Raw genomic sequence first — 15,591 nt, forward strand, 5'->3', positions numbered from 1 at the left:
TAGCGGTGACATATGAACTTAGCTCACAGAAAGTATTGTCCACCTAAAACCAATTGGCTCTCTCTCAAAAAGCCGTAGTCGTAGGCACTCAGCTGTAATTGTCTGGAAAGATGCTTTTGGTACATTAGTTCACATAATTAGTCTAATGATGGTATATGGTCATTGGAGTTGTATAAGACACATAGGAGATGGCAGTTATCTTAGGATGGATGATTTGCTCAGCTTGAATATTAATAATATCCTAAGAATAACCTGATAAAAGCTACTGTTGTTTTAGAATAGAGGGGCAATAACAATAACACTGGATTTATTCATCACTTAGCCTTCCTTTTATAGTTTAAAAATTCATAAATCTGTAGCACTTCAAATAACTGGATGGATCACAGCAAGTAAAATAAGGCACTGGCTGGTGAAAAAAGCCCAGGCCCAGCTTCCCTCTCGTTCCCCTCAGAATCTCATCAAAATGACATCTTTGCCTGTGTTTGTAAAAGGGAAGAACAAGGGAGAAAGAAGCACCTGGCTTGGAGTAAATAGAACAATGATCATGGAAGAACAAGATGGAGCTAATCAGCTCCTCTTCTGCTTCTCTTTCCTGCATCAAGAAAAATAATCTTCAGATTGGGAATGGAGGAACAAGATTCGCAAAATTGGCAAGTTGAGAAAGTGGATAATCCTTATGAACAGTTCTGGAATATAGGTAAGGCAGATACTATTATTCTCATTTTACAGAAGAGGAAACTGAGACCCAGAGAAGCTGTGGTTTGTCCAAGGCTATAGAGATAATTTTAGCAGAGTCAATGTCAGAATTTCTCTCTTTTGGATTAGTCTCCTTTTAAATAAATCTATTAAGTTCACTTTGTATTACAGCCAGGAAAAGTAAAGAGATAGCAAAAGAGCACTTATCTACCCAGAGCTGAGGATGAGTTAAACTAATTACAGCTTACAGTACTGAAAGACATGATTGTCAAACCATTGTTAGTGATCTTTGAGAAAACATAGACTGTCCTAGGTTTTGGATTTGGAACTGGTTAAAAAATTTGATCCAGAGATTATTGGTTAGCATATCAGTATGACCTGAACTACCTGGTAGAGTCCCAACAAGACTATATTCAAAATTCTTATCATTGACTTAGATGAAGTCAGTAATGACATGTTTATCAAATTTATTGATGACTCAAAGCTGGAAGAGATTGATTGGCTTAATGATGATAACCCTGAAGGATGGAATTGGGAACCAGAAGGACATTTCACAGATCAGAATATTTTACTGAATCTAAGGAGATGAAATTTTAATGGCTGGGAATATAAAGTATTGAGCTTGCTTCACTCCAGATCTTACTGGGAAAGGTCCCAGTTTTTCCCCATTGTATATGATGCTTACTGATGGTTTTAAATATATGCTCCTGACTATTTTAAGGAAAAGTCCATTTATTCCTATGCTCTCAAGTGTTTTTATTAGGAATGGATGTTGGATTTTATCAAATGCTTTTTCTGCATCTATTGAGATGATCATATGGTTTTTGTTTGTTTGGTTATTGATATAGTCAATTATGCTAATAGTTTTCCTAATATTGAACCAGCCCTGCATTCCTGGTATAAATCCTAAGTATTGAGCTTGAGTTTAAAAAAAAATCAACTGTAAAAGTATAGGATAAAGGAGCATCAAATAGGGAACAATTCTTAAGAAAAAGATTTGGGTGTTTTAAGGAGTTGCAAGTTCCTTATGAGTCAGCAAAGTAACATGGCAGCCAAAAAGCTAATTTGTTTTCAGTCTGTATTAATGGAATTATAGTGAAGTTAAATTTCCTGAATGAGACAAATGCTAGTCCTGTTTGACTGCCCAGGTCAGATCACATCTGGATTATTATGCTTGGATCTGGGTACCATATTTTAGGAGAAGATAAAACATGATCAGAGATAGTGACCAGGAAAGTGAATTGATTAACCACACCATGAGAGAAATAGTTGAAAGAATCATGGTACAATAGAAAAAGCACTGGATTTGGAACCAAAAAAGCCCTGAGTTTGGATTCGGGATCTATTATTTAATACTTTTGTAACTCTGGACAAGGAACTTAGATTCTGGGTGTTTTAGTTTTCTCAACTAAAAAATAAGTTTGGAGTAGATGATTTCTAAGGGTCTTTTCAGCACTAAAACCCTATAATCCTTCTGATCTTACTTGAGGATGTTTAGCCCAAGATGTACGGGAAATATGATAGCTGTCTATAAATATTTGAAGGGTTGTCATGTGGAAGAAGAATTAGCTTTGTTTTCCTTGGCCCCAGAGGGTAGAAGTAGAACAAGGGATTGGAGTAACAGAGGCAGGAGGAAAAACTCCCTAAGAATTGAAGCTGTCCAAGAATACAATGGGCTGCAACATCCCGTAGGAAGTTGGCCATCGTTGGAGATAGGAATTGATCTAGATGTCCTCCAAGGCCCCTTTCATTCTTAGGAATCTCTTGGAAGAAAAGGGTTGAGAGGGACGGTTGAGGAGAGGTAGATTGTCAGTGAAAGTTAAAATGTTCTGTGTTCAAACTAATGGTTCCTACCAAGCATAAAGAAGAAAGGTCTTTTAGATGGATCTTAAAAATTCCATGTCACCTGGCATGGTCCAGGAATACATAAGGAAGGCAGCTATTTATTTTACAGAGGGGGAAACTGAGGCCCAGAGACAGTGATTTGCCCAAGACCACACAGATAGTTATTAGTAGAGGTAGTGTAAAAACTTGTCTTTCTTGGATTAGTCTTCTGGGACCCATTAAGTTCATTTTGCGTTGCACCCCACTGCATTTTGACAGTGGTTAAGCTCTAGAACCTATAACCCAAAAGGATCCCTTTTGAAGAATTTGTTCTTGAGGCTCCAGCATTTAATTTTTCAGAAGTATCAGAAATACTTTCTGTGCTCCATCATCATTCACTGCCCATGACAACTAGTTCTCATTTTTCAGCTCACCAGGGACGACATCCACAGAATATAAAGTGGGGCCGTGCCTGCTGTGTATTTGAGGATTAACAGGCCTTTGCAGGTCTGCAGAAGGTGCAACAAGATGATGGATGGATTTGTGTCTCATGGAACCACGCTGCCTCCCATCTCCCTCAGTCACGGACTGCTGGCAGGCGTTTTGGGCTGTGTGATGGAGAAGGACTGGTATTCCATTCCCTGTTTCCTTTCTTCATCTCTCAGCCTCCCTTGGGCCACTGTCAACTAAACGGGAAATTAGCCAAAGTGAACAGAAATGAGCCTGAGTTAGCCAAGGAAAATATGTCAGTGAGCCTTTCTTACAGAGCCCCAGTTCCTGGTGGCTCAGAATTTGTCACTGTTACCTCCCAATCATTTTCAAGTAAGAGAACTTATTGACCCTCAATAGTGTGGTGGCTGTAGCACAACTGTTCTTGGCCTGTACCCTGAAGCTCCATCACTGGACCAGCTTTCTTCTGGGGTCCCCTTCTTCCCAGTGCTCAGGGAAGTCAACAACCAGCCTTTTGGGGAACGACAGGAGCTCTGCCAGAATGGTCACCCCTGGGGTGGGAACAACCCACGCACTGTTGCACCACAACATCTTCCCCTCCAGGTACAGTCTGTCATGGCTCTCAGGCAATTGGAAGTCTTTGATCATGAGTATGTTCAGCAGTGTTTTAGGAAGATTGATCATCTTTAAAGTCATGGAAAAAAAGGATTTGTATTTTCAGCTCTCCCAGGGATCCCAAGTCATCAAGAAAAGCATTGAAAGTTTCCTCTAAATTGAAACCCTGAAACATCAGTAGTCATGACAACAACAGATTTTGGAGTTGGAAAGCCCTAGTTTCTTTCTGGCCCCTCCCTTTACCTGTGTGACTTCATCTCTCTTGTAGGACACATGATACCAAGATGGCTGAGAAGCCTAAAGGGATGAACTCAGGACAATTCTCACCTGGACATTGTGAGACCTGCTTTTATTTGTGTAAAATGAGAGAATTGAATGAGTCTCCAAGATTCCTTCCAGCTCTAGGCGCAGCCTTTGACCAATGATCTCTAAGGTCTTTGCAAGCTCTATGGCTGTGATTTACTTGTGAGCACCTACTGTGTGCTAAGTTCTGTTCTAGGCGCTGTGGGAGATACTGATTGAAGTACCGTAGTACACAGATGGTCCTCGGAATCCAATTGGAATGATAAAATACATTAAACAAGAGCACAGCAGGAGAAAAGAGCAATAAAAGCTAGAATGGAAAAGGTGAAATTTGAGATAGACTGGGAAAAATGGAAAGGATTCACGTAAATGATGTGGCTGGGGAGAGAGGAAGGGCAGAGATGGAGTAATTAAGGAATTTTGGATTAGAGATAAACATGAGTGAAGGAAGAGAGAATGACTATTTAAAAGGACAACTGTAGCAATGTGTGGATTTATTCAGCTTAACTTTACTAAACAATCATGAGGGTGGGGAAGGAACTTTGATTTCTAGAGAGATTTCTGAGCAGGGATTAGTAATGCCATAAAAAAAAAAAAAGAGAAAGAAATGTCAGTGCCCCACTTTTAAAATACACAGAAGGAGATAGAAGATCGCCTAATGATGTGTTCAAGTTAAAACCAAACAATCTATAAAATGGGGAATTTTCACAGGGTGCCTGTAAACACTTTGGACCAATGTGAGCCTGGATTTTCTGATGCTTTTGGCCCAAAAACCACATGGTTGCTTCTGCTGCAAAGGTTTCTAGTGCATAACTCCCCAAATGCTCCAGTTTTTTTTTTTTTTAACAATGTGGCAGCTACATGAATCGCCAGAGCATCTTCCAACCCTCAGATGATGTTGCCTAACATTGCTCTCCCAGGGAGCATCCCGAGGCTGGGCAACCGCACTGGAGAGAACCCTGCCCAGCCTGCAGAGGCATCCAGTTACCAGTGCTCCTGGTGAATGGTTTCTTTAATTGGGGCTCCTGCTTGGCCTGAAATGTTTAGTCTAGGGATGTTTTCAGGAATTATTTTCACAGTCTCAGTATTTCTCCTCCTGAGCTCTTACGATGGCTCTTGTACAGGGCAACAAGCCTCAGAGTCGAAAGCGCCGTGGCCAGAAAGCAGAGGGAAAAGCTGGGTTTCCATAGCTTGCACCAGTCTTTTAAACTCTCTTTGCCAGAATCCCTCAGCTGTTCATCATCTGAATTTTTCTTTGTCAAGAAAAATTGTGATTCAGGCAAAGATTCCCTGGAGAACTTCTCCCTCCCTCCTCTTCATCTCGCCATCTCTCACTTCTTGCCGAGGTGCCCAAGAGGCCACAAGCCCTGGCTATCCATACTTCTCTTGCCCCCAGCTCTGCATTCTCCTGCCTTCCTGACACTTCCTGTAAACCTATTTCTTCTCTTCTTCTTGCTGCCCCCTCTCCATAAACCCATTTTTATCCTGTGTTCCCTGTATTTTCGTAGGCAACACAGGTTCTTAATCTGTTTTGTTTCATAGATCCTTTTGGCAAGTTGGTGAAACTTGTGGATGCCTTAAAAAGTATAGAAAATAAAATAGGGTTAGTCAATAAACATTAAGCACCTGTACCAAGTGAGGGGTAGATACATTCAAATGAGAAAGACAGTCCTGCCCTCAATGAGCATACAGTCTAATGGGGGAGACAAGACAAGAAGAAGAAAAGAGGACCCCAGTGGACCACTTGTTCACTTGTCATGGGCCTAGGGAGAGATTTGTGGAATTGAAACCACACAGAGCAGCCAATAGCAAATGAGGGAGGGAGAAGAGAGGGGAGGAGGGAATGAAAATGAATTTGAGCTTTAACAATACTTAACATATAGATTGACCGTGGTAGCCCACTAAGTCATCTATCAATCATCCATCCAGCAGGGTATCTGAGGGAAGAGTAGGAGTCCCACCACACGGTGGGGTGAAGGGGTGCCCTCACTTGGTTCACTTTCAGCACATGTTGATACTTTGCCAGGCTCTCTCCATCCCCAGACTGCTGGCCCAGATCCCCCCCAGCCACAAAGACCCTAAAGAGAAAGTTCTGGACAACAAAATCCCTGACCTTGTCTGCCAGTTTAATCAGAAATAAATAGTATTTTGTCCGTGAAAACATGAACTCTGTAGTTCTGATGATGCGTTTACATTGTGGAATATCTGGAGCCTCGCCCCCTGGCCCGAGGCATCAATCCCCTCTTTGTTGTGTTCCGCATTAGAATGAGAGGCTTCGCTTCCTTGCTTGTGTCCTAGCTCTCTGGTGCTTGCCCCACAAAGGCTCAGAAAATGCCTTTTCTTTCATTTATTCACTGCGATTTCCAGGGGCCCCGTGAAGTGCCTTCGCGGGTTGGCGATCTCATTTTAATTATACTGAAGCGGCTCAAGACAGATTCCTGCGAAGAACTAGGAAATTAAAGAGAAATATCCTAATGCTAGATTGGTGACAGACCCAACATTTCTACTCTTAGTGAAACACCTTTAAATACATTTTTTGGAAAATATTATTTGTCATCTCTCTTTTCAATGTCTATGTTGTGCAGGATTTTGTCGTGTATATGATATACTAGTATAGCTATATATGTATATATTGGACATGAATTGAGAAGAAATAAAATTAAAATAATGCGGGCTGGGGGTTTGGACCCCCAAAAGGATGGGGGGGGCAGAGGCACTGACCTGTCTCCCTCTCTCTCCCCTCCCGCAGCTGGTGAATCGGTACCTGTACTCGGGGAGCGCAGACAGGACGGTCAAGTGCTGGCTGGCGGACACGGGGGAGAGCGTGCGCACGTTCCGGGCCCACAAGCACAGCGTCAGCGCCCTCAAGTACCACGCCGGCATCCGTAAGTGCCCCTCTCCCCGCACGCCGGCTGCTTCACTGAGGGGCGGGAAGAGCCTCAGACTCTGAGGCCTTGTCAGGGTGGGTGCCCCGGCCGGGCGCGCCCGCTGTGACTGGGAGAGGGAAGCGCCTCCATGGGTGCCCCGGCCGGGCCGCGCCCACTGTGATTAGGAGAGGGAAGCACCTCGATGGGTGCCCCGGCCGGGCCACGCCCGCTGTGATTAGGAGAGGGAAGCGCCTCGATGGGTTCCCCGGCCGGGCCACGCCCACTATGACTGGGAGCGGGAAGCGCCTCGATGGGTGCCCCGGCCGGGCCGCGCCCACTGTGACTGGGAGCGGGAAGCGCCCCGATGGGTTCCCCGGCCGGGCCACGCCCACTATGACTGGGAGCGGGAAGCGCCTCGATGGGTGCCCCGGCCGGGCCACGCCCACTGTGATTGGGAGAGGGAAGCGCCTCAATGGGTGCCCCGGCCGGGCCACGCCCGCTGTGATTAGGAGAGGGAAGCGCCTCGATGGGTGCCCCGGCAGGGCCACGCCCACTGTGACTGGGAGCGGGAAGCGCCCCGATGGGTTCCCCGGCCGGGCCACGCCCACTATGACTGAGAGCGGGAAGCGCCTCGATGGGTGTCCCGGCCGGGCCGCGCCCACTGTGATTAGGAGAGGGAAGTGCCTCGATGGGTGTCCCGGCCGGGCCGTGCCCACTGTGATTAGGAGAGGAAAGCGCCTCGATGGGTGCCCCGGCCGGGCCACGCCCACTGTGATTAGGAGAGGGAAGTGCCTCCATGGGTGCCCGGAATCATTAGTTGCATTGGCCAGGTGGAGTGGAAGGAACACCTGACTGAATCCGGCTTCCGGCCCGGCCGTGGGGGTTCGGCCCCTCATTAACCCTTTGAGCTTTGGCTTCTGGGAGCCCGTCCCGACCCACCTCACAAGCCAGCGGTGAAGAAGCCGTTCTGGCGAACTTTAAAGTCCTATAAAAGAGGAGTAGGTGAGACTGGCTTGGAACTTTTACTTCCATTTCAGTTCTCAGCTCCTCCTTGGGGGAGGAAGCTGGTTTGTTCTTCACTGCTCCTGTTGTGTGTCCCCACCCCCTTATATTCCCAAAGGAGTTAGCTGCAAACTGGATCCACGTGTGGATCTGCTCTCAGGAAGATTCAGTCTAGGCCCTTACTACCTACGTGATCCTGGACTGGCTCTGTCTGTCTCAATTTCCTCATCTCTAAAATGGGGGTAATGATAGCACCTACCTCCCAGCGTTGTTGTGAGGATCAAATGGGATATTTGTAAAGGATTGTACAAATGTTCACCGTAATTGTTATTGTAATTATTATTAAAAGTGTAAAAATGAATGTAGCCCTCGGGGATCATCCGCTCCGGCCTCCTCATTTTACCCATAAGAAAACAGGCCTAAGGAGGCTAAGTGATTTGCCGTCATCTGGGTGGTAAATGGCGGGGGCCAACATTCGAACCCAGATTCTCTGACTCCATCTCCTTTGCTATCTTACCATGCTAAACATAATTAGGATTTTTGCTTGTTCTGAGCTCCCAAGTGGAAAAGCACAAGGTATGATCTAGGATCAGAAATAAGTGTCTTCAGGGCTCCCAAAAGAAACCACCATTTATTAAGCACTTATTACATACCAGCACAGTGCTGGTTATTTCATTTGATCTTCACAACCACCATGGAAAGTAAGCACCACTAACATATCCATTTTACAGATGAGAAGACTGAGGTTGTGACTTGTCCAGGACTTGAATCCAGGTCTTCTGACTTCAGGTCTGGCATGTCCCCACTCTCCAGAATTAGCCATGCTTTCCCTCGGGAACCTGACAGACCAGCGGCCTGTTTGGATCCCACATCTGGGATGGGGGTCCTCAGATCCACCCAGACTTTGCTCAATTCTTCCTTAGCCTCCCACCTTCCAACTCTCACTCTTATTCCTCATCCTTGGTGCCCTGACTCCTGCAAACCTTCTCAGGTTCCCTGCAAAGCCTCTGGCCATAGAGAATTATCTTCTGGGTATCGAGTGGCCCCTGTCTCATCTCCCCTCGCCAGAGTGGGGAGGGTTGGGGAAGAGGCTGCTGAGGAGGTGGCAGGATCAGGCTCACAGAGAAATCACAAAATCCATTTTCACAGTCAGAGGCGTTAGGTGGAGAAGGCGCTGAGCGTCTGAGAATAGAACTCAGGCTGCTCTCCAGGGGTGGGGGGTTTGACCCAGAAAAAGGGAAATTGTCCCAACCAGCCGGTGGGACTGAGACCGAGACCCCTCCCAGACCCCAGTTTAAAAAAGCAGGATGCTGGGCCCCCAGAGGCCGCCTGAGCAGCTTCTCCGGAACCATCAACAGGTTCCACCTTCAGCTACTCCATGACCACCACCTCTGCCCCAGGCACGATCCCTACAGCTTGAAGCAGACCTCATCCTTAGTCTGATCTTCATAGATCAGGAGCCCATGAGACTGGTTCTTTTAAATAAAGATCCCAGTGAGGCCAGCCCTTTCAGGCTCCATCTCGGGCCCTGTGTAGGAAACACAGCCTTCTGGGTTTAGCCAGCCCTCAGGAGGTACCAGTAGGTCTTGGTGGTTGGGTCAGATTCTGGGCTGGAGGAGGAGAGAAAGATGTTGTATACTCCCTTATCTTCTCTGCTGTTAAAAATACTTCTTTTCCTTCGAGGCTCAGTTCAAGTGACAAGAAGCCAGGCCTTCTGATTGCTAGGGTAGAAGCGTCCCCATCATCATGATGCTTTTCATGTCCAGGGTAGTAAGAGCTAATGTATCACATTCTCCTGGTCCTGTGAGGTTTGCAGAGAAATCTTCCCATAATAAGTTGCCCAGCTTGGTGCAGTGGGATGGAAGGAAGACCTGGAACTTGGTTCAGATCCTAACTTTTCTGTTACCATTATGTTCAGTCACTTGAGTCATGTCTAACTCTCCAAACTCCATTTGGGGTTTTCTTGGCAAAGATACTCCAGTGGTTTGCCATTGTCATCTTCAACTCATTTTACAGATGAGGAAACTGAGGCAAAAAGGATGAAGTGTCTTCCTCAAGATCAAGTCTGAGTCAGATCTGAACTCGGGAGTTTTCCTGATCCCAGACCCAGTGCTCTACCCACCATGTGCCCTAACTGGCCTTTCTGGGACAACTCCTACCATATTATCCTAGTGTATGACTGGGGGCCTGAGATTCCTAATATGAAAGATGGAATTGTGTGAAGAAAGAGTCTCTAAGGTCTCTTACCCCTTAAACCCCATGCTTCCACTTGGGTAGGGAGCAGGGAGACCAAAGTATCTTCCCATGCAGATGAATGACAGGAGTGGACAGGATCTTCATCTATCCTGTTTAACTAAACTCCACACACCATTCTCACGCTTCCTCATGGCAGCGTTGCTAGGAGAGTGAACTAGAAACAAGAGGAGACAGGGACTAATGTAACTCAAAACACGAAGCATCTGTGAAGCCCCTGCTTTGTGAAGGCCCTAGGGACTCGGGTGCCCAGGTGATTTTTCTAAAGCATTGGGATAGTCACGTCTCCACCTGCTTGCTGAGGGCAGTGGCCCCTTATTACCTCCAAGACCAGCCGTCTTTTTGGCTCCTCAATCTGGTCCCTTCTCATCTTTTCTCATCTCAGGCCGCTCCACAAACTCAACAGTCCAGCAACATTGCCCTACTTGCGATTCCTCAGACTTGTTATCTTTGTCCTTGTCCTCTACACCTGGAACTCTCTCCTCGATTTTCCCGACTTTCTTCAAGATTTTGCTTGAACGCCATCTTCTTCTGAAAGGCCTTTTCTGATCTCCCAAACCACTAATATTTTCTCTCTCAAATCATCTCCCATCCTCCGTGTATATATCTTGTATGTACCTGGTTATTTACAGATTATCTCTCCCATTTGAATAGAAGCTCAAGATCAGGGACAGTATTTTGCCTTCATTTGTAGCCTGGCACATAGTAAGAACTTAATAAATTCTTGCCTATTTAATAGTTTTTTGTTTTGCTTTGTTTTTTATGGTGGTTAAATCATCATTTATGTATTTATATAAAATTTTGAGTGCCTAATTTTCTTCCTCACTCCCTCTCCTTCCCTCCCTCCTAAGATGATAAGCAATTTTACATGTTATATATTTACAATCAATTAAAGCATATATTTATATGTTATGTTGTGAAAGAACAGACCAAAAAGAAAAAAAAAAACACCAACAAAATAAAGTAAAAATAGCTTTGATGTGTATTCAGACTCCATAGTTCTTTCTCTGAATGTGAATAGCATTTTCTATCATGAGTCTTTTAGAATTGTCTTGGATCATTGTATTGCTGAAGAGTGCTAAGTCATTCAGAGGCGATCATTGTACAATGTTGCTGTTACTGTATACAGTGTTGTGGTTCTGCTCACTTCATTCACCGAAAGTTCATGTAAGTATTTCCAGGTTTTTCTGAAATGTCTGCTTGTCCTTTCTTAAAGAACAATTGTTTAATAAAGTCTTATTGACTGACTGGGAAAAAAACAAAGATAACACAAAAACCAATTCCTGTTCTCAAGGAACTTCCTAAAAACTAGCATAACAGACATCTATTTATCTGTCTTTTTTCTTTCTTTCTATTTAATATATATACTGTACAATAGATAGGATATGTGGCATATGTAACATATATATCATATATACACATATATGTATATGACAATTTAAGGAAGGAATGAGCATTAAGAACTAGGGGGGAATGGTTAGAAAAGCTTAGCTCTTGGCACATGAATGAAACTGAATTTTTCTCATTCTCCCCTCATAAATGATGAGAGGAAGGAAGATGGCATAATAGGAAGATGGTTGATAATAGGCACAAAAATGTGAAATTGGGAAATGGAATCCCAAATCTGATGAATAGTAAGTAAGTAAGCACTTTGGACCACAAAGTAAGAGGAAGCATTATATAATAAATCTGATAAAGCTGGAATCGGATTATGAAGGATAAAACTGATGTTTATAGTTTATCCTTGAGGCAAAAAATCTCCCACTGATAGATAATTATTCCTATTTTGTTTTTAAATATTATTTTTAACATCAATTAAAAACAATTTTTGCATTCCAAATTTTCTCCCCTCCTGCCTGCCTCTCCCCCTCACCCATTGAGAATGAAAACAATGTGATATTATACTTGTGAAATTATGCAAAACCTATTTCCATCTTAGTTATATTGGGGGAAAAACAAGCAAGAAAAATAAAAAATTATGCTTCAGACAGCACTCATACTTCATCAGTTCTCTTTCTTTGGAGATGGAGAGTATTTTTTAACAAGTCTTTTGAAATTCCTTGGATCACTGTATTGATCAGAAAAGCTAATTAAGCCTTTTGCAGTTGATTATCCTTATGTGTTTTCCTGGTTCTGCTCATTTCCCTTTGCAGCAGTTCATAGAAGACTTCTAAGGTTTTTTGCCACCAGAAGAAGAGTTGCTGTATTTTTATCCATACAGATCATTTTCTTTGGTTTCTCTCGAGTTACAGTTCTAGTACCGAGATTGCTGGTCAAAGAGGGTGGATGGTTTTTTACCCTTTAGGGCAGAGTTCCAAATTGTTCTCCAGAATGGTTGAATCAGTTCACAGCTCTACCAACGTTTTTCCACATTTGTCATTTCACTTTTCTGTCATATTGGCTGATCTGATGATAGGTGTAAAGCGGTACCTTCGATTTGTTTTAATTTGCATTTCTGTCATCTACAGTGATTTGGAGCATTTTTTTCATGCAACTTTTAATAGCTTTGATATCTTCTTCCGAATACTGGTGCTTGTCACATTTTTTGACCCTTTGATGTGGAGAATGGTATTTATTTCTATATACCTATTTAATTGATGGAGAAACTGAGGGTTGCAGAGAGGCAGCTGCTTTCTTGCCATCCAGGTCAATGCCTCCCTGTGTTCATATTTGCAGTGTTTACAGGCAGTGGGGATGCCTGTGCCCGAGCATTCAATACTGAGTCTGGTGTACTACAAAGGGTATTCCGGGGCCACACCTTCATCATCAACTGCATCCAGGTAGGATCAAGAGACCTTCCCATCTTGGAAGCCTAATAATATGGCTATTAGAAAGTAGGAAAGACTTGAGTTTGGGGTTTATTTAAGCCTTGGAAACAATTTATCATCTTTCAGCCTCCTCCTCAGAGACCTTCCCCGACTTAGTTTTTTATTTAACCCCTTTGTGTGTGTACCTCAGACTAGGCTCATTTCTCCCTGAAGCTCTGACTTAGAGGCATGAAAGTGTAGATTCCTTTTAGGGGCATGTGAGTTATTGGGAGCTTGTAAGAGCCAGAGGTGGGTACAAGTAGATGTAGAGTTAATACTTAGAAATTACATCAGTTTTATAGCTCATTCTACCATGTCTCCTGGTGTACAACTCATAACTTTTCTTTTCCTTTTGTTTGGATGGGCAAAACAAACTCCTTAGCTTGGCACTGAAGGTCTTCCACATTCTGGCTCCACTCTGCTTTCTTACCTATGTTTCCTGTTGCCACCCTGCCTCCATGCATTCATGGTGACATCCATCATGCAGAGAATGCCCTGCTTGCTTCCTTATCTCTACTTCTTGGAATTATCATCCTTCAAGGACTAGCTCAAGTGCCATGATCTTTATGAAGCCTTCTCTGGTACTCCCCAGCTGAAAAAAGTCTCTCCCTCATATTTTCCTACAGTCCTTTGTCTAAAACTCTCTTTTCTCTTATAGCACTTTGCCTTATATGATACTTATTTGGGTACTTACTATGTCCTTCTTATCTCACTTAAGCATTAACTGGGTCAGGCCAACAGAAGCTTTTCCTAGGGCACAAAATTTAGAGAGTACAAGTAATTTCAAGATTGCACAATTTTTAAAATTTGATAATCCTATTATTATTTTTACATCATGAATTTCCATGTTGATTTGAGGGCAGTTTTCATTCTGTTTGCTGCTTTTATGACAAAAGTAGTAGATGTACTATGCTCCCCTTAGAGTACAGTGATAGCTTTTTATTGACAGAGACTATATTCATGCTCCATTTCTTTTTTTTTTTTTTATCCCTAGCACCAGCAGTCTTACACATAGAAAGTGCTTGATAAATATTGGTCTATTTGATTTAAATCCATATTATACCATTCCCTCACAATAGACTATAATTGAGAATTTGTTGTAGGATTTCTACCCCCCTGCTCCAAAATCCCCCACTCCCAGCTTGCTCCGTGGAATTCCTGGTATTCTGATTTAGGCCAAACAGGATGCCCTTCTTGTTTCAGGTCCACAATGAGGTGCTCTACACAGCCTCCCATGATGGTACACTGAGGATCTGGGACATTCATGGACTCTGCAAGCAAAGTTTGCGTAGGCGTCCCAAAAGGGAGGTGCCAGCCCAGCACCGCAGCACCCCAAAAAGGAGCCTCTCCCAGCTCTTCAACAACAAAGTTGGTTGCACCGTGTCTCCACCCCAGGGTGGGGAATGTGAGACCATTGAGTTGTTGTGACCATGGAGTACAGAAGGGACCTTGGCCATTGGCCGCCATAATCAAGCTGTCCTCAGTCACTCAGCAGAAGGGAAGACTGTAAGGTCCCAAGCGTGAAGAGTTCTGAAGCTGCTCACAGTGAATGTCTGAAAATCCATTTCCTTGAAGAGCTCAGGAAATTGAATGCTTTGTAGCCATGCTTCATGTGGGTCAGGATGGTGCAGAAGCCCAAACTCCTTGATTCATGTTCCTCTGGGACTGACAAAGGAGTCTGTAGGAGTACATGGCTTCCCTTTGTATGTGTATCATAGAACTTTAATTTTAAACTATTTTTAAAAATTCCTCTCTGCAACCAACTGCTGCCCAGCACTAGAGCCCTGTTCTCGAGGAAAGAAGAAATGAAAAGAAAAGCAAGATTTCTGCCTTTATTACATTATCTGGCACGAGAGAGGTTGACAACAGTTACACTTATACTTTGGGAATTTTCTGTCTCCCTTTCTTTCTTCTCCCGATTCCTCATCCATTCTCTCCACATATTTTTTCCAACGCCTCTCCTTTTCCCCTTTTTTCACTGTCTCATTTCTCCCTCCCAACCCCATTGTCACTATCAGTTTTTCACTTTTTTCCCCTTAATTTTTCTTATCTGTTTCTCCCTCTCCATTCTCTCACCTTCTCCTAACACATGTTACCTATCACTGTTGATAATTAAGTTAAAGGTGGAAGACAATACAAGATTAAGCCTTTCTTGTGGGCAAGACTGGCCACTTCTCCTTAGGCACTTTAACTTGGGAAAATTCCAGCTTCTCTTCCTGTCATGTATCAATAACCTGATCTCTTATTCTCCTACTTGGGAAAAGAGATCAGACATTAATGCCGCCACACCCTGAATTCCCAAGTGAAGTCAGTCATAACTTTAGCTCCTGAGCTTGATGAGAAAAGAGTGGGGATGTTATTTAAAAAAAAAAAAATTTAAAAGACAGTCATTGAGCCGTGGATACATTATGTGATCACTGTAATTTTTTCATTTTGGTCAGTTTTCTATGAAGAAACTTGATAGAAATTTGAAATACATGTTATTTGCTAACTATACTCTCTTGATATGCTTTTCTTGATTTAATCCTCTATTATTATAGAGCTAACTTTTATGTTTTGTGCTAAACACAGGTAAGGAAGGTTGGACTCCAAAGTCAAATACTTTGGAAGCCTACCTCTCTCCCAAGGCTCCGAGTGACCTTGGACAAGTTAACTTTTCTGAGCCACGGGCTCCCAGTTTGCATTTAATTAGGTGGATCAGGACATGTAGAATCATAGGAACCTTAAAAATCCTTTCAACTAGTGAAGTCAAATTCCAAAAGAAACAAGGGTAA

General features: G+C 43.6%; 1 protein-coding gene across 3 annotated transcripts in view; it reads left to right on the plus strand.

Annotated features, from left to right (window-relative positions):
• Positions 1–15,313, plus strand: part of WDR86 (WD repeat domain 86) — a 48,746-nt gene extending 33,433 nt beyond the window's left edge. For 2 of the 3 annotated variants that reach the window (XM_052001008.1, XM_052001009.1), the window contains exons 5-7: positions 6,638–6,773; positions 12,687–12,790; positions 14,021–15,313. In XM_052001008.1, the coding sequence (XP_051856968.1) occupies positions 6,638–6,773; positions 12,687–12,790; positions 14,021–14,245 (465 nt within the window). In that variant the 3' untranslated portion in view covers positions 14,246–15,313. Of the gene's footprint in view, positions 1–6,637; positions 6,774–10,395; positions 12,791–14,020 lie in introns of those variants that run through there. The other variant, XM_052001010.1, reaches the window with a different exon arrangement.
• The last annotated feature ends 278 nt before the right edge of the window (positions 15,314–15,591 follow it).

Source organism: Antechinus flavipes, chromosome 5, assembly GCF_016432865.1.
Source record: "Antechinus flavipes isolate AdamAnt ecotype Samford, QLD, Australia chromosome 5, AdamAnt_v2, whole genome shotgun sequence".
NCBI classification, from domain to species: Eukaryota; Metazoa; Chordata; class Mammalia; order Dasyuromorphia; family Dasyuridae; genus Antechinus; species Antechinus flavipes.